This window comes from Bradysia coprophila, chromosome II (genome assembly GCF_014529535.1).
Source record: "Bradysia coprophila strain Holo2 chromosome II, BU_Bcop_v1, whole genome shotgun sequence".
NCBI classification, from domain to species: domain Eukaryota; kingdom Metazoa; phylum Arthropoda; class Insecta; order Diptera; family Sciaridae; genus Bradysia; species Bradysia coprophila.
Genome location: NC_050735.1, coordinates 4323721 through 4348163, shown reverse-complemented (window position 1 = coordinate 4348163; position 24443 = coordinate 4323721). Strand labels below are relative to the sequence as shown.

General features: G+C 35.1%; 1 protein-coding gene across 2 annotated transcripts in view; it reads left to right on the top strand.

Moving 5' to 3' along the window:
• Window positions 1-24443, top strand: part of LOC119067665 (furin-like protease 1) — a 126900-nt gene that overhangs the window by 66834 nt on the left and 35623 nt on the right. For both annotated transcript variants that reach the window (XM_037170773.1, XM_037170781.1), the window contains exon 3: window positions 13699-13827. In XM_037170773.1, the coding sequence (XP_037026668.1) occupies window positions 13699-13827 (129 nt within the window). The remainder of the gene's footprint in view (window positions 1-13698; window positions 13828-24443) is intronic.

Sequence of the window (24443 nt, the reverse complement as noted above, 5' to 3'; positions counted from 1 at the left end):
CAATTGTGAAAGAAAATTAAGAATAAAACGGTGGTGTCGAACCTGTGTGAAAGTTATGGCCAACAAAAAGATAATCGGTAAGCGTCTCAGACTTAAGGCTTTGCATTAATCGGGTTGGTTTCGCGGCAATGCTTCCACTACAAGCAGGAACATGAAGTCGAGTGGATGCAAGTTGAAATAGTTTAGGCAATTTATTCTTTTGCTGCTTCCAAAATTTGCTCATTACTTCAATCTCTTTTGCAAAATTGGAGCTGGTCATTGCTGGCAGCTTTAAGTAGATAGCAACCTCGTCCATTTTTTCAAATTCATCATTGTTTGCTTCGAATCTTGAAAATCTGCTTGTTTTTTTATTTATTTCTTTCTCCTTGACAGCGCCTTCGAAATTGGTAGTTCTATTTTTCTTCGTTGGTGGAGCATAACTAGATTGCTCATCCCCAAAGGTATCGTCTGACACCTTCAATCCATCCAACAACATACGAACTTCAGTAATTATATGATTACGGTCTGCATCATCCAACATTTTTAACGCTTTATATCTAGGATCCAGAAAACAGTCGATTTTGTTGTCTAAAGTGGGACAAAATCTGGTGCCAAAATTTTCTCTTGCAATTTTTACGATCCGTTCCATTTCGAGGCTGCAATGCTCGATATTTGTTAGGTGATCCATTAAAACAGCGTGCCATAACAGTATCTTATTTGCCGTTGTATGAGTTGTTGATGTTAGGTCATCGAATGCTTCCACGAAAGGCTCCAAGAACGTTAGAATTTGGTCCACCTTTCGCTTATTGAACATCAATTGGGAATCATCTTCTTCGTCATCCAATATTTTTGAAATATTTTCGGAATGTTCGATTATTGATCGAAGCATTAGTATCGTGCTCTTCCATGTGTTGTCTTCTTCAATTAATTTTAGTTTGCAATTTTCCATTGAATTTACGTGCTTGACTATTCCCCGACAATTCGTTAATGTATCACGTTCATCCGTGCTGGAGGTATAGGAGGTAAGACACGCATTTAATATTTTCGTTATAGCTTCACCAACGCAATTGTTTCGTTGGAACGGTGAAGCAAATACATTCGCAAATAATTCATTATTCGGTGTAACGATTTTCAAATTCAACAAGTCGTTCTTATCAGCACCAATGTTGTTAAATTGTTTAAATAATTTCTCACGAATACTTTCTTGAGTCTCATTTGAGTTCAATAATAACGAGAAGCAGAATTTCTTCTCTAATCCTTTCATTTCGTCTTCGAAATGTTGAAGGCTTATAACAACGACCTTGCTGATACGGTGAGGGTGAGTTGACACTTCAAAGTTCTGAATCTCATTAGTTAAGGAGCACCATTGACGTTGGATTGAGTTTTGAAATACTTTGCAGAGATCTTGTTCTTTGCCTGTTTTAATTTTGCTCATCATTCGATTGGCTTGACTCGAACTTGGAAATACGGTTCGTAAGTCAATGCTTCCGTTCTTATGTCCCAGTGACACAAACGACTGAGCCATGTTTAAAAAGTTCTCAGAGTCACATATAGACTCACATAAAACCATCTCACTTGTGCAAAACTGGATAAGGTTAGTTGCAACTATTTTTCTTGTTGGCCCTATCTTGTCAAACGGTAGGCTTCGAAACTTAGTTACACTGCTTCTTTCGTTCCTTATCGTGGGGCACTTATGTCGTAACAAGTGCGAAGTTCCACTGTCTCCTTTAAACGATAGCAATCCTTTACATTGAATACATTGAACAAATTCGATGTGGTCTTTCGAAGAGCTATTTCGTATTTTCAGGAAGTCATCCCACGCTTCTGACTGTCCATCAAATTGGTAAGTCTCGAACACACCATTTTCAAGGCTGGTTAAAATTTCTCCTACTTGCGCTTCCTTGTTCAATCGTTTTTCTTCGTATTTCCGTCTATTTCCCTGATTATTTTCCATAACTGCTAAGAAAACTAGAGGACGATCCGATACAGTACTCTGCGAGAAAAAACTTAAAGAAAATTGCAAGTCAGAGAATAGGGTCTACTTAGTTTCGATTATACATAGTTCGATAACCCTGTTACTAATGAGAAAATTCAAATTTTGATTATGTGGAAGAGCTTCAGAATGTTGTTTTTATGATACAGATTACATTAGAATTCTACTATTTATTCATCAGAGTTTTAGACTGGAACCGTACCGTTACTACCAATTTCTAGCATTAAAACCTCCGTTTACATTGTTTCAGCGATCAAGAAAAACTAAGGAGCCAGCGAGTGTGTAACGTTGTTTATTTAAAACAATTTGACAAACACTAAAACTAATCGTAACATTAAGTAGAATTTACACCACAAAAAGACCATTTTCAAGGCTGGTTAAAAATTCTTCTTCGCTGTCCGAACCACGTACCATTTTCAAGGCTGGTTAGAAATTCTTCTAACATTTTCGTTTGGCTCGTCGTATGAGATCTGTTGGTCGTTGCTTTTCTGTAAACAGGTAAGAATGTTGTCTTGTAACGATGTCAATATTTCATAGAATCTGCCTGTTACAAAGATTACGAAAAACGGTTCCAAGTTTAAACTCTGCCATACTAGATATAGAATTTGTAAACTAAAACAAGGCACACAATAAAAGAACGCAAAATTTGACGTGCTGTACAAAACGTGCAATAATAACAACACGACGATAAACAATAATTGAAAACCGTGATCCGTTTTTGCTTTATGTTGAATTGGCTGTTAGTGTGTTAGGCTGTATTGACACCTTCAGTGAAAACATTTTTCGTAAATGAAACAAGGAACTAGGCAAAATCAGCCTTATATGAATACTTCAATTTGTTCATTTTACTTACTGTGCTGGTAACACGAGGTTTTATGACGCTGGCAGCAAGTTTACCGATAACATATAGTTGACAAAACTTTATTAAAAACTAGTAACACGTAATTTGATATTATATTTACATTTGCAACACGAACACAACAGATACACCACACAGCATTAGTGAGTGATGTCGGAGTGTTCTGTTTTGACAGGTCTAATGCGTTTCCACCTATTGTTGTCTCATATGCTAGATAGAAATATCGTACAGAGCCAAAACAGAACAACAATAGTGCTGCATCCAGCTGTCGTCTTAAAATCGACTCTTTAACCCATTTACTCAACGTATAGAGTAAATGCTTGTCGCCGGACAACAAAAAACTCACAGGGTGGTAAAATTCATTGTCACTTCAACATTCAGTAAATGATTTTTATAAATGAAAACTGTTTTCGTCTTCCTTGATAATTTCGTAGTGAAGTTCACTATGTGAACAATCATTTTTAACTTTCGACTAACAAGGGAATGTGGTTTTCTAATTTCAGATTATTTCAATCATTTAAACAAACTCCATATTGAATGTGAAAATGGCATTGCAGTAATTCTTACTAATCCAGTTGAAATTTAAATTAAGAAGAGTGTCATACTGGAAAATGGTAAAGTTGAGTTGAACGAGGTGACGTATCAAGAAGGTCGTTATGCTCTTGAGCTGTGTTTGTGTGTCAATCATACAAAAATTAAAAACTGCTTTTTTACTGTTAAGCAAATTGAATTTTATTTGCTTAAGTGGAGCTACTCAAAATTATCTCTGATGAATAAGAGATCATCTAAAACATTAAATTCCAAATTAGTTCGCCGAGGCTCCAATATTCGTCCCGCATCGCTAAATACACGTTCACTGGAACCGCTACTCGCGGGAACGTGTAATCTTTCTCGTACTAGCTTATAAAGTTTGGGAAAGTGAATCTTGTTTTTGCTCCAGAAAAGTTCAACCAAGTGTTTTCGGTCTGTTTCATTATCGTATTCTGAGTAGTCCGCAGTTCTTATGTAGAGTTCAAATTCATTCGAATGGTTTTCATTCAGATCGCCTTCAAGATAAGAGAATCTGCTCCTCGAAGTACTTGTTTCACAGGACTGTACTACGTCATCTTGCAATAAACACTTAACTCTTTCGTAAACTTCTTTGCGTTCATCATCGTTGATCATTTTTAATGTTCTGTATCGTGGGTCCAAGAAGCAATTAATTTTGTCTTTCATATTTATCGTATACTTCCGTAAGAAGAAAGTCTTCGCAACAGCAACAACCTGTTTCATTGCAGCGCATTCAAATTTATCTTCATTTAAATGGTCTGACAGTTCACAGTGCCAAAGAAGAATTTTGTTTGCTGTAGGGTACGTGTCTCCTTCCATTGATTTACAAGCCTCTTTAAATGGCTTCAAAAATAGCATTATTTCTTCTGCTAATTTCAAATCGATACACCAGCTCATGGATTGACTAAGAGTTAACAATGGAATGATTTCTGAATATTGGTCAACGACTGATTTTATCATGTCGAACTTGTAGTTCCATCTCGTACCACAATCCTGAACTACGCATTTACTCATTTCATTCGATTTCCCACTTTGTTTCAAATGACGGACAATGTTTTTGCAGCAGATAATAGTTTTCGTGACAATTAGGGGTATATCGTCACTTTCAAAAGTATTTCTCAGAATTGTGTTTAAAAGGTGGGCACGGCAGTTATTTCTCTTGTAAGGCGATTTCAAAGCTTTAACAATATTACTGCCTTGGTCCGTAACAAATATCATTTTTTGTAAAAGTCGTGGATTTAGTTTCATTTTCTTAAATTTGTTTTTAAGCTCATCAAGGATGTTTTTTCCCGATTTCTTTTTTGCTTTGAATTTTGAAGTGAAAAGTACTTTCCTCTTTAGCTTTAAATTCTCGTCGAAGAAATGTGTTGTCACCGTTAAGAACGAGTTGTTTTTATGTGTCTCCGTCCACATATCAGTTGAAGCAGAACATTCGTTATTCTCTATCGCGTTTTTCATGACTGGCATTAATTGCTGTAATTTTTTTTCTTTAATTGATTCAACATTTCTTGAAATCGTTGTTGGATGAGGTAAGATACAGGCCACGTCTTTATTGCCATAAAATGCACCCAATGACCAGATATGCTGGATCAGAACTCTGAAGCCTCCTCCAGCCACTATCTCAAAAGGCCTCATATCTCTCGCACAAAACTCAACTAATTTCGCAGTTAATAATTTCTTTAAAACGGCGTCACTCATAGTAGCGGGAAAATCTGTCGGATCTAACATTGTCTTTCTTCAAAATTGTTACTTTTTGAAAGATTAAATTATATTTTCCAAGTGATGAGATGGTTGATTTAGTTAGAAAATGACAGTAGACATTTCAATGAAAATTAGAATACGGGTCACTCGTCTACATCAACTTTAGGATTTATGTTACCTCGAAGGATATGCATATGACGAATTCCTTCGTATATGACCAAATTATCACTTATACCCAAGATTTGACAACTTATTTTGAACTTAAAAAAACCATGCCCAATCGCTACTCATGGATCTCGAATATGTTATTCCGAATTCGACCGACGATCAAGACAAAAAACCATGTTCATTCTGCTTCAACGTTGTCTCAATGAATCCACTCACTGCTTATAAGGGCTTAGGCATGAAGAGTGAATTTGTGCGGCCTATGATCATATTCTTTAAATATGAGCCTGACATGAAAATGTTTTTCCTCGAAATGCAGGTCTCTGATGTACCTAGAAAGGACTTCGACCCTAGAAGACAAAACCACTTTCAAAAAAATTCTTCGAGGCTTGTGTGGCTGGTGAAAGGTGAGCAAATACCGAAAAATTGCAATTTTCTTACAAAAATTTCTCCAGTTACAACAAGAGCCGTACATATTTCAGTGTGGATGAATTTTAAAACCATCATGTCCCTATTTGGCTCAATAGTACATGTGATTACCTTTCTAATGACACTCCACACGACCCTGTACGGCTCGTGTAACTGGAGAAATTATTGTAAGAAAATTGCAATTTTTCGGTTTTTGATCACCTTTCACCAACCACACAAGCTTCGAAGAATTTTTTTGAAAGTGGTTTTGGCTTCTAGGGTCGAAGTCCTTTCTAGGTACATATAAAAAATTCCAATAGAGAATGCGTCCGATTTCGGTGGGCTGTTTTTCAAAAGAATCCCTCATTTACCTTTTGAAATACTGTACGAAATTAGAGAATTCAGAGAAACGGAAAGGAACCGCATGGGTAAATCAGTATGATTACACATTTCAACGTTAGAATGACTTCATATTATCTAATTCAATTTCCATTATTCTGTTCAACTTCAGCTCTTTGTCACTCGAATTTTATTTAACTTTATTGATGCGATTATTCAAATAAAATTTGTTTTTCCAATATATCTGCAGTGTTACACACAGATACGAAATTTATTTCCAATTACACTTCTCTTGCAACGTGTATTTACTGCTGTATAACAGACCCAGCTGAGGCTTAGGTGCAGAGAATCGTTCCACCTCACACTGCCGCATAGATGCATCAATGTTATTTGCAGTCTAATTCCAAGAGCCACAGAACGTTGATATTTAAGTTTTTCCTTCCAGGAGTTTCATTCAACATGTTTGAAGTATTACTTGCCGGAAAATTACGTTCTTAAAAAGGCTTAACGCTTTAATAAGTTAAAAAATAAATTTTAAGAGGTACTGAGGAACTGAGAATGGGCAAGGGGAAAACATATTCTTGGAAAATAAAAATTTACTACAACTCCGCCTACCTCTGGTTGCATAAAAAAAAGCTTTAATATCTTTGAGACTTTCCTAGCGTAAAGTAAATAGATAAATGGGTAATGAAACAAAAATGATTTTGTTGACTCCTTAGCGTCTTCACTTCATATTCTCTTTGTGCTCCATTCCTCGTGTAATTCAACACTAAATTAAAATCATTAAATGAGCAAAAGCACTCATCAATGCATCATCTTTTGATAATCAAATTATTTTGATATTGTTGCAGCATTTTCACGAAACCAGATTTGTGACAGGCACATGTCCACGTTACGAATGTATTACATTGTAGTACATTATATGAGCATATTAGCCAGTGTGCTTGGAATAATTATACGAAGTGCACATTATGGTATTGTGTCTGTCTGTTGAACGTCTACCAAAATGAAGTTTCTTCCGCAAATGTTATTCGCACGTAATATTTGTCCTTACTCAGCATTTCATGTTCGATCTGTATAGTCTCAATGGGAAAGCTATTCGCATGCAAAGAGAATTTTAATAAAGTCGTTACCTAGTAGGTATAGTACCTACATTATATCGGTTTCCATAAATGTTAGAAAATGCTGACGTCTGAACATTTTAATAAAAATAATCTGCCAAGCGAAGGGTTCAGAACTAGATGATTACCGTATTAATTACGCTGCATTTATTATGTGTACACGGTCAATAAAAGAGTGGATGTGAACTGACTTCATAAAACATTGGAAGAACTATGAGGGAGCAGAGTGCACGAAGTTGGTCTTTTGTGGACCCAATAAAAAGTGCACCAAAGAGCTGCTTGATATAGGCCGCATCAGGAATGTGATGGGTGCGATTACCGGGAACTGTGTAAGATGACGATCTCAAATGATCCAAATTGTAGCAGCGATTTGGAGGAGTAAAAGGGCGTCCACAACATCTATGAATGCCTAAAGTACCACCTTCTTAGATGCAAGACACTATCACGTGGTTCTTACCGAGATCTGTAAGGTTTAGGTGATTTACACAATGAATCAACTCTTTGAGACCCTTTTATTTGCCGGTAAGGCTTGTGAACATTTAACATGACTTCAACCGATACAATCACATTTGGTTTGTAATGTGACAATCGGTTCAAAGCTGTCTATGTTTAAGCTTCACAATCTAGCACTAGTAACTCAATTTCGTTGTGGAAAGCCAGACGGCTGTTCAACCATTACGCTATTGAGTCTTTTAGTGGTGAACCTTCTACGATTATATCGAGACTATTCATCATTACTAGTAGTTAGAAGGAAAATCGTAGCACTGCACAAGGTGAAGCCAGGGATTGTTATCTCACTAAAAACAACCCAACATTTCGATTACGACATATATCAACGTTTCTTTAGAACTAAAAATGATTTTAATTTTTTAATCTAGATTCTAGTCGTGAGCAACTCTTAATCTTAAGGCCCGTCATTGGCAAATGACAGGACAGTTTCCCGAAAATGTATGGAAAATTTTATCACAAAAATTCACCGAAAAAATTCAAAGAAACTCACCTCTTATGCTTTCCATTGTATTCGGGCACAGTCTCTTTAGGTCGCCAAGGCATATTTGAACACTAAACACTTTTTACTCGATGCAAAAACAAAAAGTTTTTTTTTGTTTTGTCGCGACAAAAACACAGAAAATATTTCGACACAACTGTGACACTCCGCTACTATAAGTCCTAGAATGAATGTTTGCTGTGTTCACTTCGGCGGTAAAATATTTTCATTCAAAAAAGTATTGGACATATTATAAAAATCATGTAACAGTTGACAAAGGGTAGCGTATACATTTAATAATGCTCATCGACCATTTTTTAAAGCTTTACGAGAGCTCAGCGGACATTCTTTCAACGATGGGAGAGCATTTATTAAAAATCTAGCCTCTCGTAAGACTGCGCTGAGCGTAAATAAATGTTCGTTCCTCTTTAGTAAGCTAAGAAGACTTCGCGAAGTCTAATTATGCCACCTCTTTGAATAAAAATATCGGCTGAGTTCTAATAATTCTTCGCTGAGCTTTAACAAACCTCCGCTGAGCTCTAATAATTCTCCGCTAGGCTTCAGGAAGTGTCCGTTAGGCCTAAGCAAGTTGTAGGAAGGCTTAATGGAGCGAATCGGACACTCAGCGGAGATCTGCCAAAGCTAAGTGGAGTCTTATTAAATCATAGCAACAATTATTAGGTATCCGCTGATGCTTATTGAGTGTCCGCTTAGCTTCATTGCCTTACTACAACGTGCTAAGGTCTGACGGACTCTTACTGAAGCCTAGCGGAGAATTATTAGAGCTCATTAGAGGTTTGTCAAAGCTCAGCGGAGAATTATTAGAGCTCAGCGGAGGTTTGTTAAAGCTCAGCGGAGAATTATTCGACCTCAGCCGATATTTTTGTTCGAAGAGGTGGCATAATTAGACTCAGCGAAGTCTTGTTAGCTTACTAAGGAAGTGGGAGAGGTTACAATTTTAATAAATGTCTACCCATCGTTGAAGTGTCGGGCCCTTTTTTGAATGAAAATATTTTACCGCCGAAGTGAACACAGCAAACATTCATTCTAGTACTTATAATAGCGGAGTGTCACAGTTGTGTCGAAATATTTTCTGTGTTTTTGTCGCGACAAAACAAAAAAAAAACTTTTTGTTTTTGCATCGAGTAAAAAGTGTTTAGTGTTCAAATATGCCCTGGCGACCTAAAGAGAGTATGCCCGAATACAATGGAAAGCATAAGAGGTGAGTTTCTTTGAATTTTTTCGGTGAATTTTTGTGATAAAATTTTCCATACATTTTCGGGAAACTGTCCTGTCATTTCCCAACGACGGGCCTTAATAATTCCTAAAACTTCTTAAATTTGTAAATTAAGAAATTTAGGAATTTTATAAGAATTTGACAGATTTTTCAAGAACTAAATTTCTAAAAATAGACTTTGTGGAAACAATGTCATTCCACAACAACTCCCAAAACAGAAAATATGTCAGCATAGACTTTTCGGCGAGAATAATCTATTGTTTGTTATCCAATTATGTTCCGTGTATTACTACAATAGCACTAAAAGCTACGGAATTAATTAAATTTCATGAACTCAAATAACATCGTAAATGTACATTACGATGAACCACAGAGACAGAAAATAATTTCGATGATAAATTTTCATTTACTAAAATACTCCAATTCAAAAATGTTTCACAAACTAATAGAATTTATTACCATTTCATACATATTCAGTGTGTGGAACATATTTATACCCGATCGGACGTGTATATATAGGACGAATAATATTCAAAACATAAAATTTTCTCGCCCCTCCGTAGAATGCAAAAGGCACATTGGAATGCAATGTTATTTTTGAACATGTTCATCAACATTTTATGGTCCCACAGTGACCTATAAAATTCTCTATTCTTTTACACATATACACACCAGTTTATATCCACTTCGTCGTCGACAGCATTCAAATTAAAGTAGACTCGGGTAGAAACAACTATACATAACGCTGAACCGCCATGGCTGGGTATTATCAATTTTCAAATAATCTCAGGAGACACTATTCGCATATTTGTTTTACGGTGAGGGAAGCAGCAAATGATAATATCGGAGAGCGATAATAAAATAAAATTAAATTTACAATATCCTCCTGTGCGAGTATGTAAATGAACTAGGCTTTGAGGCCTTTCATCCATATCATATAGGTTCTTGGTATAAAATTACTCGTGAAAACCACCTGGGCTGCATTATTGGAATACATAGTTTAATGAAAATTTGCATCATTGGATGGACATGGAGGGCGTAAAACAATTTTGTGCTGAACATAATATTCTGGTTTTCGGGAATTTTACAAATCGATTCTAAAGGATGAAACGTTTTAGTTTAGTGGAGCGCAGAATTGCGAGCAAAATATTCAATATTTAAACTTAAATCGAATACAAAATTTGTGGAGCGTAAGTAAAACGTTTGTTGAAAATAGGCGCGTACGAATCCTGTTCCATCAATAAATATTCATATCTGTAGCCGAGGCATGTTGAATGTTAAGTTAAACCCAATTTGTAAAATTTCACGCCATTTCCTAGAGTCTTTTCAAGAACTTCAAAGTTCATTATTATAATTTCCGGAAATTATAAAGTGAAAACAGACACATTGGGGAAACTCATAAGGGACGTCCATGTTTGTTAGTTCTTCAAACTATGTTCGTTCTACGGTTCTAAGGTCACAATTTTAATCAAAATTAAATATAAAATCAAATGAAATAAACAACCACAACAGAAAAGCAATAAAGCTCTGACCTCGTACAGCTTTCAGCAGGTCACTTGTATTATAATACACAAAAATTCACCTCTATCAACATTTATTTCAAAGACGAAAATTAACTAAAAGACAAGCAAAAAGCCACTCTCTTAGTTGTCGCATCTAATCTAGACAACATTTTAGTGTATGCAATTTTAATCTCAAATGAAAACGAGTCCAGATAGTCATTTGAACAGCTCTTTTTGATTGGAAAAGGTTGTCAATTATAATAGTTAGAAATTAGACGAATAGTTCCGTATGTCCGTATACCATCAAGAATATTTAACAAACTAATTAACTTCCGTCACAAGCCAGACGACATTTTTCGTAAATTATTTCCCGTAATCCATTCAGGGATTTTTCAATCAAATTATTCATAGTAATTGGACTGAAATACCAAAGTGGAAAACAGGGCAAGTAAAGTAGCGAAGGAATCACCGGATGTTCATTATAGACGTTTCAGTAGTTCCTGTAATTATCTGGCTTATAGTGAATTTTTTGTCAAAATTCAGACTTGAGTCGAATCGAAATTAATTACAGTAATATTCAACATGAAGGCTGCATTTTTCTGATTTTGCTTCAGCTGGACGTTTCGTTGTTTTCGTCAGGGTAGTTCACAGTCTACACGTACGATTAAATGAGAACATATCAAACGAACAGTTGCAATCAAAACAAAGTGTAACTCTAATGTTGAATCTCACTGAGGGATTCTTTTGAATTTCGACTGACCGAAATCGGCGCTATTTATTCCGGGACTTTTTTAAATATCCCTAGTTAGGCCTTGGTGCCTAGGCCCCAAAACAAGTCTCAGATATTTTTGATCTTCCATACCTGGCTGGTTGTAAGTGGAGAAAAGTCGAAAAATGGGGTTTCGTAGTCCGGATTTCATTTCCGTAAGGTGACGAGGACACGGGCGTGTATGGGTTCCTTGGAAAGCTGATGTCGATTACTCCTGTGGCAAATATTGACTTCATAAAATTTCTTAAAGTCGATGTAACCTCGGTGAACTGATAAGTGCTGTGACTTCACTAATGCATTTATTTGATTAAATTATTACTTATTATGAATGTGGAGCACCGAAGCTTAAAACCGATACCCATATTTAGTAGTTTAGTACGTGACTACGTAAAAGATGAAAACTGTGTGTTTCACTCCGCCAAACTACTAAATAAGCGTATCGCTGTAAAGCTGAGGTCCTCCACATTCATAATAAGTAATAATTTAATCAAATAAATGCATTAGTGTGGTCACAGCACTCATCAAAGTTCACCGAGGTTACATTGATTTTGAGAAAGTTTCCGGAAGTCATATTTTCGGCCGTTTATCATCAAATTTTATGAAGGTAATATTTGCCCCAGGCGTACTCGACATCAGCTTTCAAACAAACCCATACACGCCCGTGTCCTCCCCACCTTACGAAAATGAAATCCGGACTACAAAACCCCACTTACTTTTAGCCACTTATAATCAGCCAGGTTTAGAAGATCAAAAATATCTGAGACTGGTTTGGGGGCCTAGACACCAAGGCCTAACTAGGCATATATAAAAAAAAGTCCCGGAAAAAATAGCGCCGATTTCGGTCAGTCGAAATTCTAAAGAATCACCCACTGTATTTTGCACTTTAAGAGAAGTCAAAATCAAAGAAGCATAGACAGTAAAAGTAGAACCAACACTAAAGTTCTACTTAGTGATGGCTATGGAAATGCTGATCCGGTTCTGCAGAAAACAACAGAACTCGACAAATCTACGATTAACAGAACCAATCTGCTTTCATAGCACGAAATGCACACACAAAAAAAAACACCAAAGTTCATTGTGGTTTTTGGTTTAATTTTATTTTCATGAACTGTTGGGAAAAATTGATATTTTTTGTTCATTCAATTTCAATTATACAAAATACAATATTCGCATACAAAATGCGGGCTCAACCAAAAAAACGTATACATCAATTACATTGTGTCTCCTGTTTTTAAAATAAAAACAAAAAGTTAGATGATAAAACTGTTAATGACATTGATGTGATTGATCGATTATCGGAGGTCATGACAAATGGAAAATTTATAGCAGATTTTATGTGGCGGACAGAAGATAATAAATAAATATTCCGGAGGATTTCCAGTAGAATTTACAATTCGGATATCAGTATAGATAACATATCATGGAAGAAATGATGGAAATGATACGAGAGTGATTATGTGTCCTTGTCCTTGGGCGAGAAAATCAATTTTCTATTATAGTCCCATAGATGCATATGCGTACGTTAGAAATCAAAACCAATATTGAAAGTACGAAATATTATCCTATATACCTCTCTAGGGAAACAATGCAATGAGTAAAATGCGATATACGACACAGAGCTCTAATCTAGATGATAGAATTATACAAAAAGGATGATTATGAAATGATAGATTAAGATTGGCTCATCTAGTATGTGTATATTACGTAGATGGAAGCACGGGGTTTCAGTGGGTTTCGAACATTTAGTTTTTTCATGTTGCAGATATTGCAGTGTCCAAGATGTGACATATTTGCAAGGTATTGGGCTTTTTCACAAAGTATAATCAGCGTAACCTTCGTAAAAACAATCTTGAATCTGACAAGAGCACGTGTGCCAACGTGTAAAAAACAAATGTTCCAAACCCACTGCTGAACCGTGGCGATCCGCTTGTCAAACGGACAGTACAGAAACAAATTCCATAACCTATTGTAATTTATCATACAGATAACATGTGGTTGTGTGTGTGAATGATAATTAGCTGACAAACTATACTTTCAAATGGCTTTCGTTGATTTTGTTTCATAATTTTTTTTATTTTCAATTTACAGAATCGGGGGAATGGTCTTGACATGAATGTAATACCAGCATGGAAGGAAGGAATCACCGGCAAAGGCATTGTCGTGACAATATTGGACGATGGACTGGAATCCGATCATCCAGATCTACAGCAAAACTACGTAAGAAAATATCTGTTTTCACATTTTTCTTTCCCTTACATTCGCTCCCTCCACATAGAAATGTCTTTGTTCAAACTTTTTCCGCAAACATACAACGTCTCTGTGCCAATAGCAAAACCCTTTTATCTCTAGATTTTCAAACTGTTTACCACTTTGAAAGTATTTAAGTACATTACCGTAAGTGAGCATTGTTTGTTATTATACCCAGCGATAAAGTTACTATAAAACCGTAAGATCTTCATTTTTTTCCGCAGCCCAATATGTGGGTGTCTTATATACATTATATGTTGTGGCTCGTTCTCGCGCACACTTCTTATTCTCACGAAAATCCCACTTGATGCGATAATAATTTTGTGTAACAGAAAATACATTTTGAAGCATCGATGTAAGCATACACATTACTCGGTAGTGTATTGTGAAAACGAAAAGGAAAATCCATTTTCTCCATTTGTATGCTCAACATCAAATCTATGTATAAGTCCTTAATGATTTATCCGTATATCAATTGCGAACCGAACGTGATCTGAAATTTCTTCTGTTACATAATGAAGTTGATTTTTTATTAGCTTTGGGCTTATGTAATAAAGAATGGTGTAAATTTCGGATATATATGTGGCGACCGAAAAATGGTCAATCTATTTGTAGCACACGATGGTCTGCGAGGTAAAAGAAAATCCAGTTTACCTTCACTTGTTTTGTCGGGGATAATAAACAGTTACCACATTGTTCGCATTCATTGGTCAACACAATTTAGCAGTAACCATGTGAAAGAACCCCTGGGATTTGCTATGTTTGACATATTTGTTAAGGACTTATGTATAAAAGGATGTAGGAGTAGGAATGTGGCACATTTTTCGGATACTTTGCTGTATCGACTCTTCACACTCATAAACATCGAGCAAAACATTTAATGAAATAAACTTTTCTGAGTGGTTACATTGAGATATTGAAAAAGGAACAGACAAATATCGTCACATGCCATCCGAAAAAAAAAATTGAAATGTTTCTCGACAAGATGAACATAAATTGGAATTTGTCATAACTTTACCCGCATTTCGAGAACATGACAAATGCTGTTAGCTCGTTCGTTTTGCTTAAGTTGTTATGCATATAGATGCCTGATTTGTTTCAAGATTTTTATCGATCATTTACACACACATGTGACGTGATGTTTCCTCAACACCCAAACATTTGCCACAACCTTGTCGTGAGATAAATTGTCCAAATGCCTTGGCAAATGTCCAGTAAATCGATGAAGCGAATAATGATTTTCTATGTTACATTTCCCTCTACATCTTTACATGTATGCCTCATCGTTTCAAGTTGCAACCAAAAACAACCACCGCATTATATGAAAGTCCTTTTTGGTGTCACTTCGATTCCGAAGAAAGAGAAGTGCTCCGACATTGCATATTACCAAGCATAGATAATGGCATAACCAAGTCATATCGACCTCCGAAAACACCTTGAAGCTATTTCTTTGGAGTACCATTTTGCATTCAGGGTTAAATTTATGTTGTTATGGCTAACCAGAGATTTCCATACTGAAAAATGTAATAACTTTTCGCCTCCGCACATCAGTTATGTATACACATGAATATCCAGCAAGAAATTCTTTAAAAAAAAAACTCCAACAAGCTTTTCTGGGAAATATTATTCGAAATGTATGGTGTCTATGAATCGTACATAACCGAAAAGTCGATGGTGAATGATAACGGAAGACGATACATGGTTTTGTGTAAGTACGAGATATTTTCTTAAAAAAGAAAATTGCTTTTAAAGGGAAATTTTTATGAGGTCGTCTGTTGCCTTTTCAAGTGCCATATAAACAGAATCCGTGGAAAAATGTGCTCTACTATGTCATGCATGCTATATATATTATACCATTTCGAGAAAACGATGTCGTAACGTATAGCCTTCATGTGATAATTGTAGTTACGTTAAGGTGGAAAATGGTGTTATGCAACGTATACATTATACATACAACATACACAGCAAGGATAAACTTTGATTTATTTAAAGAAACATTTCTTCGTAATCTCTTTAATGTTTTACTTATACCGTTATTCACGATGGCTTGATATTATCAAGTTGATATCGGTCTATTACGGGGTGCGACTGAATGTGTTTATGAAGTGGAAAAAGAAATTGTTTAATCAACTGTAAATCGTAAGGCTGAAGACATACGACAGTAAGGTGTTTATGGATAACATAAAGCTTAAACGGCTTAATACGTCAGCTTTAATACGTCTTTTTTCGTTGAAGAAATAAGTTGGATCAACGAATTTAGACGTTGATGATTTGACGATCTGCTCACACATCACAAAGTTGCAAGTTTAGTACGAAATTCGTACTACTGTGTTGAACAAGTAAAAAATCCAACTTTCGTATCTAAGCTGTTTTTCTTGGTTTCCTCTGACGTCTGTCATTTGTCATTTAAAATGTCATATAAAATGAGAAAAATCAGCGAAACGAGTAGGAACAGCAGCAGGGACTATTTTGAGAAATCGAATTTCTCAAAATTTCTCAATTATTTCTCAAAGAATTTCTCAAATTTCTCAAAATTCTCAAATTTCTCAAAAATTTTAAAAATTTCTCAAAAATTTCTCAAAGATTTCTCAAAGAATTTCTCAAGAATTTCTCAAATTTCTCAAAATTTCTCAAAGAATTTCTCAAAAATAGTCCCTGAACAGCAGTACTATTTGTAACATACAAAATTGGTCATGATCGTAGTTAATTTATTTAGCACAGATACCAAATGTCAAGTGGAATGCGTGGAACGCGAGTGCTTGGAGAAACAGCGACTGCTACGCAATTGACATCTGATTGATTTTTTGTTGATTTGTTGGTTTTTTGTCGAGTGCTTTTCAATTTTAACATTTTCTTTCGCTTTGGTGTAACAAGGACTGAAACAGCTTCTAGTTTTGTGTTAAAATTGTTTCAAAGTATTCTAAATTTTATAGGTTTCAGTTGTGTTCGTATATAATAAGCCCTAATTTGGCTGTTAAATCGTGAATTTTGCTTTGTGTTTGAGTGATTTGTTTCCGTACACAACTCATTCTGTTCTTGTCTTTTTTAAAAGAAAAATTTAATTAATTTGATAATACAGTAGGCAAAGTATCTAAATTAATAATTTTCTGGTTTAATAGGTAGGCAAAAACATTTTCACAAAAAAATCTAATGAGACAATGAAAACCGTTTGACGTTTGTTGATTGCGGATGTGAATGCGTACGAGCAGTGTATTTTTAGATTGACGAATTTTCAGGATTGAATTAAAAGTTGTGACGAATTTAGAAGACTTTGAAACAATTTTAACACAAAACTAGAAGCTGTTTCAGTCCTTGTTACACTAAAGCGAAAGAAAATGTTAAAATTGAAAAGCACTCGACAAAACCAACAAATCAACAAAAAATCAATCAGATGTCAATTGCGTAGCAGTCGCTGTTTCTCCAAGCACTCGCGTTCCACGCATTCCACATGACATTTGGTATCTGTGTTAAATAAATTACCTACGATCATGACCAATTTTGCATGTTACAAATAGTAACACCTTACAGTCGAGGAAATTTAGTTTTCGGGTTTTCCAAAGGTATTAATCTTATTTAACCCACACTTTATCCCACAACAATGGAATCCACAAATTTAAATTTAGTTAACACAACGGTCACAATGACGGCGCTGCAGTCACGATTTCAAAATGTGATATAGGGTGGATAAACTAAATTTTGGTTTTGGTTACATTTTCTCTTGGTTTTTAATTATTACATCAGGCTTCTAAATTAAGAGTACCTTTATGCAATATAAACCGTTTGAGTTTGAAAAAAGATGTTTTGTATCAGTGAACGATATAGGAAAGCGTTCTGTACGTCTCAACATACAAAAGAACGTAAAATATAATTGTACATTTAGCCACCCTACGTCCGTCATCGCTTCTATTGTCTTCAAAAACATATTGTGTGCTTGTCATGATATGTATCAGACGTTTGTTTATTTATGTGTCTCATCTAAAATGCTGGCCAGCAAAATTTTGATCATTAAATTCAACGGCAAAATTGATCTAAATGTTAAAATAATTGTGAATAATAGTGAAGTTAATGTGGTTTTGTTTTCTCTTCATAAAGAAATTTGCATCAGTTCGATGTAAAGTGCGGAGCACCATTGGAAAAAAAACTTGTCGCTGAAGAATGGTCAAAAAGTTGCTGGACGCAATAGCTTCAACTAATGCTTTGCAGGATATAGAATCGAAATTAGAGAAACACCAAGAGCCGTCCATTTGAAATCTTCATCATGATCATTTCAACTAAAGGTTTTTTTTTAACGAAACGGAAGTTCGCTCGCAGATTCGGATCGGAACATCTCATTCGTTTTCGCTAAAGCTCGTAGCCGTCATTAATCATGATTCCCATGAAGAATCGCCAAAAATACAAAATTGGCAAGGGATGAAGAAACGCCGGCAAAAACAAAGAATGATAAATTTGTCTTTGTTGCGTTTCTTCACACTTTGGCGATTCTTCGTGGTGATTAAACAAATCCTTGGAAATTTATCCTTTACGAAATTTATCTAAAAGGCGTTATTTGTTCGAAGCTAGTGATATCCTTTTATAAAAGTTACGAAATTCTGCCTGGTTCGATCCTAAGGAAACTCTTATTTTACGTCAGGTAACGGCATCTTGTTCGATCCTAGGGAATTCATACTTTAACGAAAGATCCCGTGGACACTATCATTTTACGAAAGATAATGTAGAGACATTTCAAAAACGTATTTTTACACTTTGGCGTTTCCTCACACTCTGGCGATTTTTCTCTTCTTCTCTTCACACTCTATCGATTTTTCTTGGCAATTCATCATTATGAGGTTCCGAGCCTACGCTGAAATTGTAGCCTATATTTCTGCGTTTCGAAATTTTTGATCGCTGATATCTTTTTACGAGAGCCCTTTTTGAAAAATGTACGACCACATTTTCGAGTAAAAATATGTCAGCTTTGAATAAAAAATAAAATTGTCTGTGAAAGTTCCATGTGCTTTGAGAAAACTGTATCGATGCCCCAAATTTGCATCAAAGGTACACTTTTCTCAAAGCACATGGAACTTTCACAGACAATTTTATTTTTTATTCAAAGCTGACATATTTTTACTCGAAAATGTGGTCGTACATTTTTCAAAAAGGGCTCTCGTAAAAAGATATCAGCGATCAAAAATTTCGAAACGCAGAAATGTAGGCTACAATTTCAGCGTAGGCTCGGAACCTCTTATGGTTGATTTGTTAAATCAACAAGAAAAATCGCCATAATGTGAAGAAAAACCAAGAAATATCGCCAAAGAGTAAAGAAACTCCAAGGATCATAGAGAATTAAAAATTTGTCTTTATGGCGTTTCTTCACACTTCTGAGACTTTTCTTGATGATTTAACAAATCAACTAAATATGATGAATTGTCAAGAAAAATCGCCAAAGTGTGAAGAAACTCCAAAATATGACAAATCGCCAAATAATACAATATTGTCGATTTGACTATAACTTTTATTTAGAAAAAGATTGTACGGGACAGCAATGAAAGTAAATAGATAGGTATGGCCAAACGTTCAAATTTGTTCTAGCTGGAGCACATACGGACTTGCATGGCGCCACCTCAAACAAACTCATTTCTAGTGCAAATTTCCACTAGAAATGAGTTAGTTTGAGGTGGCGCCATGCAAATCCGTATGTGCTCCGACTTGTATGGACTGGCCATACCTACTTATCTACTTTCATTGCGGGACAGTATGTACTGCATATCATATAATTCCTCTCTCTTGTGTTTATCTGTGTTCTACGAAGCCAAAATATAATTTCGGACTACAAGTAAACCGTCTCGTTATTTTCCTAAGTTCCTAATGAGTGCAAAAAGGCTATTTCAACATTAGTTAGGAAAGCATAATTTTTATGTGAATGTTTCTGAGGTTTTCAATCTTAATATTTTCATGAAGTTACAAATAATCCACAGAAAATTTTATTATCCTAGAACGAGGTCGGAAATACATCAAATAAATCAAATAGAAAACAGACTTGGAAATTGTTATTTTGTCTAAAAGTTGATATTAAAATTCTTTGGAAATCGTAAATCGCATAATTGCATGAGCAGGCATCTCAGGATTATAAATCAGGAACTTTGAAGTTCGTCATATATTCATATTCTTATCTTATTCCTGACCAGATTCAATCATGAGCTTCACTTATACAAAGAGTTGAATTGATTTCCTATGCCAAATTGTAATTTGGCGAAAAAGAATGTTCCGAATCTGCGTTTCGTTTAAAAAAAAGCCTTTAGTTGAAATGATGATTGTGAAGATTTCAAATGGACGGCTCTTGGTGTTTCTCTAATTTCGATTCTATATCCTGCAAAGCATTAGTTGAAGCTATTGCGTCCAGCAACTTTTTGATCATTCTTCAGCGACAAGTTTTTTTTTCTAATGGTGCTCCGCACTTTACATCGAACTGATGCAAATTCCTTTATGAAGAGAAAACAAAACCACATTAACTTCACTATTATTCACAATTATTTTAACATTTAGATCAATTTTGCCGTTGAATTTAATGATCAAAATTTTGCTGGCCAGCATTTTAGATGAGACACATAAATAAACAAACGTCTGATACATATCATGACAAGCACACAATATGTTTTTGAAGACAATAGAAGCGATGACGGACGTAGGGTGGCTAAATGTACAATTTTATTTTATGTTATTTTGTATGTTGAGACGTACTGAACGCTTTCCTATATCGTTCACTGATACAAAACATCTTTTTTCAAACTCAAACGGTTTATATTGCAAAAAGGTACTCTTAATTTAGAAGCCTGATGTAATAATTAAAAACCAAGAGAAAATGTAACCAAAACCAAAATTTAGTTTATCCACCCTATATCACATTTTGAAATCGTGACTGCAGCGCCGTCATTGCGACCGCTGAGTTAACTAAATTTAAATTTGTGGATTCCATTGTTGTGGGATAAAGTGTGGGTTAAATAAGATTAATACCTTTGGAAAACCCGAAAACTAAATTTCTCCGACTGTAGATACGTAAATAAAATTTTTGTATGTGTTCAAAGCCTAACATAATTACGTAAAATTTTTGATCCCGACATGAAATACGTAATATTTTGAAGGATTATTTTGAAAATCTGGTGATATAACAAATTTTTGTGTTAGTACACCCACTATTCGTAAAATTCACCAGCAATTACCAGCACCGCATATCAGGTATCAATGGAAAGCTTAGATAATGTACGTTACAAATAGCATTTTAGGTTCACATTGTATCGTCATCAGTACCATTCCAGACCTGTCTAAAGCTCACACGAATTTTAAAACTTTTTGTTGTACATTTTTTCTAACGTATATCAGTGGATGTTCTCAAACTAGGCATGACCTGAAAGAACATGCCCTAAGCTTTCCAACGAGCCCAATCAAACCTGCATCGCTCATATTTAGCGGCCATAAAATGAGTCTAAAAAACACCATTTTTCGATCTTCGGAGATCTTCCACCAGCAACCAGTTATAGCTTAAGATTGTCTGAGGCCTGTTTTGAGGTCTACTGTCAAACGGCTTTCAAACCATGTATAGTATATATCCATCCCAGACGAAATGGGTCCGGTTTTGACAGGTGGATTTTCTTGATAGTATGAGTTTTTCCCTACGAAATTGGTGGGCAAATTAGCGCAAACAATTTAGATGTGGTCACTAGAATGATCAAAATTTTCAATACCTACATGTGTTAGTGAAAAATTCTACGTAAGATTTTACGAAATGTGTATATCACACAAACTGGACCACATTATCGTACGAAATACCAGTAAATCTATGACTAGTCTAAGTGCAAAGCAGTACGATTGGGAGATTGACATAATTGACATAAAACATGATTCTAAGCAAATTGTTACTGTCGTTCATGAAAACATTTCGAAATGGCTTTGATTTACAGTTGGTTCACTTTAAGAAAACACAATTCGAAATTCTTTTAGAGTTTTAAAAATTCTTGATGTTTCCAGTCAATTAGTATTATATTAGTATACTATACTTATATTTATTGCGCCTGCAAACGGTTCAGGCACAGTTTAAGCAGGTAACAATGTTAGCCTAACATTGTTAGGTGGATTTATATCCGTACTTTATACACTCTGTAAATTTTACAGAGCCATTTTCTTTATAGAATAATGATGTTTATCAAATTTATCAAAATTTCAATTACCCATTCATGATATGACAATATTCATAATCCAATGCAACATGTAACCTAATTGGTTCGAATTGGACAGTTCTACTTGATTTTTTCTGCCACTAACGTTGAAAATACTTCAACCCCTTTAAATTCAACTCATCCCATCCTTTGAAACTGCTCTAATAGGCATGATATCTCCCAAAAAAAGTTCGGTCATATCAGTTAAAATTGACAAAAAAACCCTTACAGCGCTTCCAAAATTCAATTTCACGGTCAATTAGTTAATTACGTTATAACATGCGGATCTGCAACATAAATATATATAAAGTTTCGTGTAACACATGTATCAGTGGTAAGGCCAGCAAATGCAGTAATATTATCGGTTCGGCCTGGAATGAAATTGGAAATAACAAATTTATGTTCAGATTCAATACATAGAGTCCGCAGCGATTAAATAACAATGTCATTCGATTTGCTCATCTGTACAATAAAGGAACTCAATTTCTGCAACAACACAACCACAACAAAAAAATTCAATTCGATTGCAGACTTGAATTCTACCATGGGTCGACGATGGAACGGAATTGAATTTTGAATTAAATTTACGAAATAAAAATAATAATACTCGAGCGTCCTGTAGAGAATATCTTTACGATATGAATTTCTCAATTTTATTTTTATGATATAGTAAAAAGCATTTCATTTGAACTCTCTGATTCTGTGTATTGCACAAACGATTCTGTATTCCATAACATACTTCACCCGCTTTAATGCAGGAAAGAGAGCACGGGAAGTTGTTAGGGTGGATAAGAAATTTTCTTTGACTTTTCGTTTGACTTTTCGTTTGATTTTCTCTTTACTTTAAATAAGATAGATCGAGAGTACGTGTAGATTGGGCAGTTTCTCCGGTATCGCAGCCAGAAAAAACATTCAAGCTTGGTGATCATTGAGCAAATAAAGCCAATTATTGGCGCTTATTCTCCTGTCGAAGTAAATGGGTTCTTAGGATTTACAGGAAAATTGAAAATCAACTGCAAGTAGTTAAAAGTATCGAAACAATTAGGACTTAAAATCGCAATTGTCCTCCGATTAGGCTACAAACTTTACCATCAATGTCTTTGCTTGTCCAATGCAATGTCTTTGGAAAAACGGAATAAAGATGAAAATATCATCAGCTCCAAGATCTCTTTGTGGAAATCCCTTCCTCTTTATAAGACCGGGCTCTGCGAATGTATGACGTGCTTGTTATAATAGGAAAAGTGCGAAGTGGAAACGGCAAGCGATTGATCTGTACTTTCTCAAAAGTGTTTGACACAAAATCTGTTACTCTTTTATCTTATTTTTTTATAGAAGACCATCACTCTAACCGGAAGTTAACGATTATATTTTGTCGACGTTCTTGAAGACAAATGAAATCAATTAGTTGGTCCATTAGTTACTGGAATTCTAACTGGTCATTCAATGAGTTTCTAGTTATTTTCAACAACAAAGAAAATTCTATTTCGACACTACAAAACACCTACAAAAGTTCTTGACCTATTATAGTGGTGGATACCCAAGAAAATTCAATAACATTCGTTCCTCTAACCCCGTTGAAAATGACCAAAGTCTAATGAAATACCTTTCATGGCTTTAGACATACTACCGTCGTCTGGAATTCAATGGTATGCAAGATTATTTGTTGTAGAAAAATATATTTTGCTGATTCCATTTTTAGTTCATTCAACAGCTACTGCATGTTTGTTGAATTTTTGTTCATCTACTTGATCTTAGCAACTAGCTCGCTATGCCACACACATTTGCCGCTTGACAAAAATGTAATTCAATTTCATTCCTCCCTCGTTATTCCTTACCAACTAAAAATTTTAGCTGGGTATGTATTCTCAATGTATATTCACCATTACACCATGAAGTCGAGAAGTCGCTGCCTTTATTAAATCTTGTAAAAATCAAAAGATTTCTTTGAAATTGAAAAACATCGAATTGAGTTATTGGGGATGGTTATGGTTAATGGTATCGACTCTAGGTGGAGGAAATGTTGTGTTATTTTTAGCATCGCATTCATTGATCTTCTGTTTGATTTGTTGAGCTTGAGAAAAATGAAATATGATTTGTCGGATTTCTTTTGTATCAGAACGCTATGTATACAAATCACATGAAAGAAGTAATCAAAATCAGAATGGATAAATAGAAATCGAAATTATTTTCGACTCTATGAACGATGAAAAAGTTGTAGATGTATAGTCAATAGCAGGCTTATGGTGCTTGTTTGTTTACAAGATTGGGTTTCATCGTGGATTTCTGTTTTGTATATGGTTTTGAGAAAACAGAATTTTCCGATTCGTCTGTGATATGAAATAAAGCGAATTTTTATACCTTTTATCATTCTATTGACTCTATCGATCGTTATTCAGC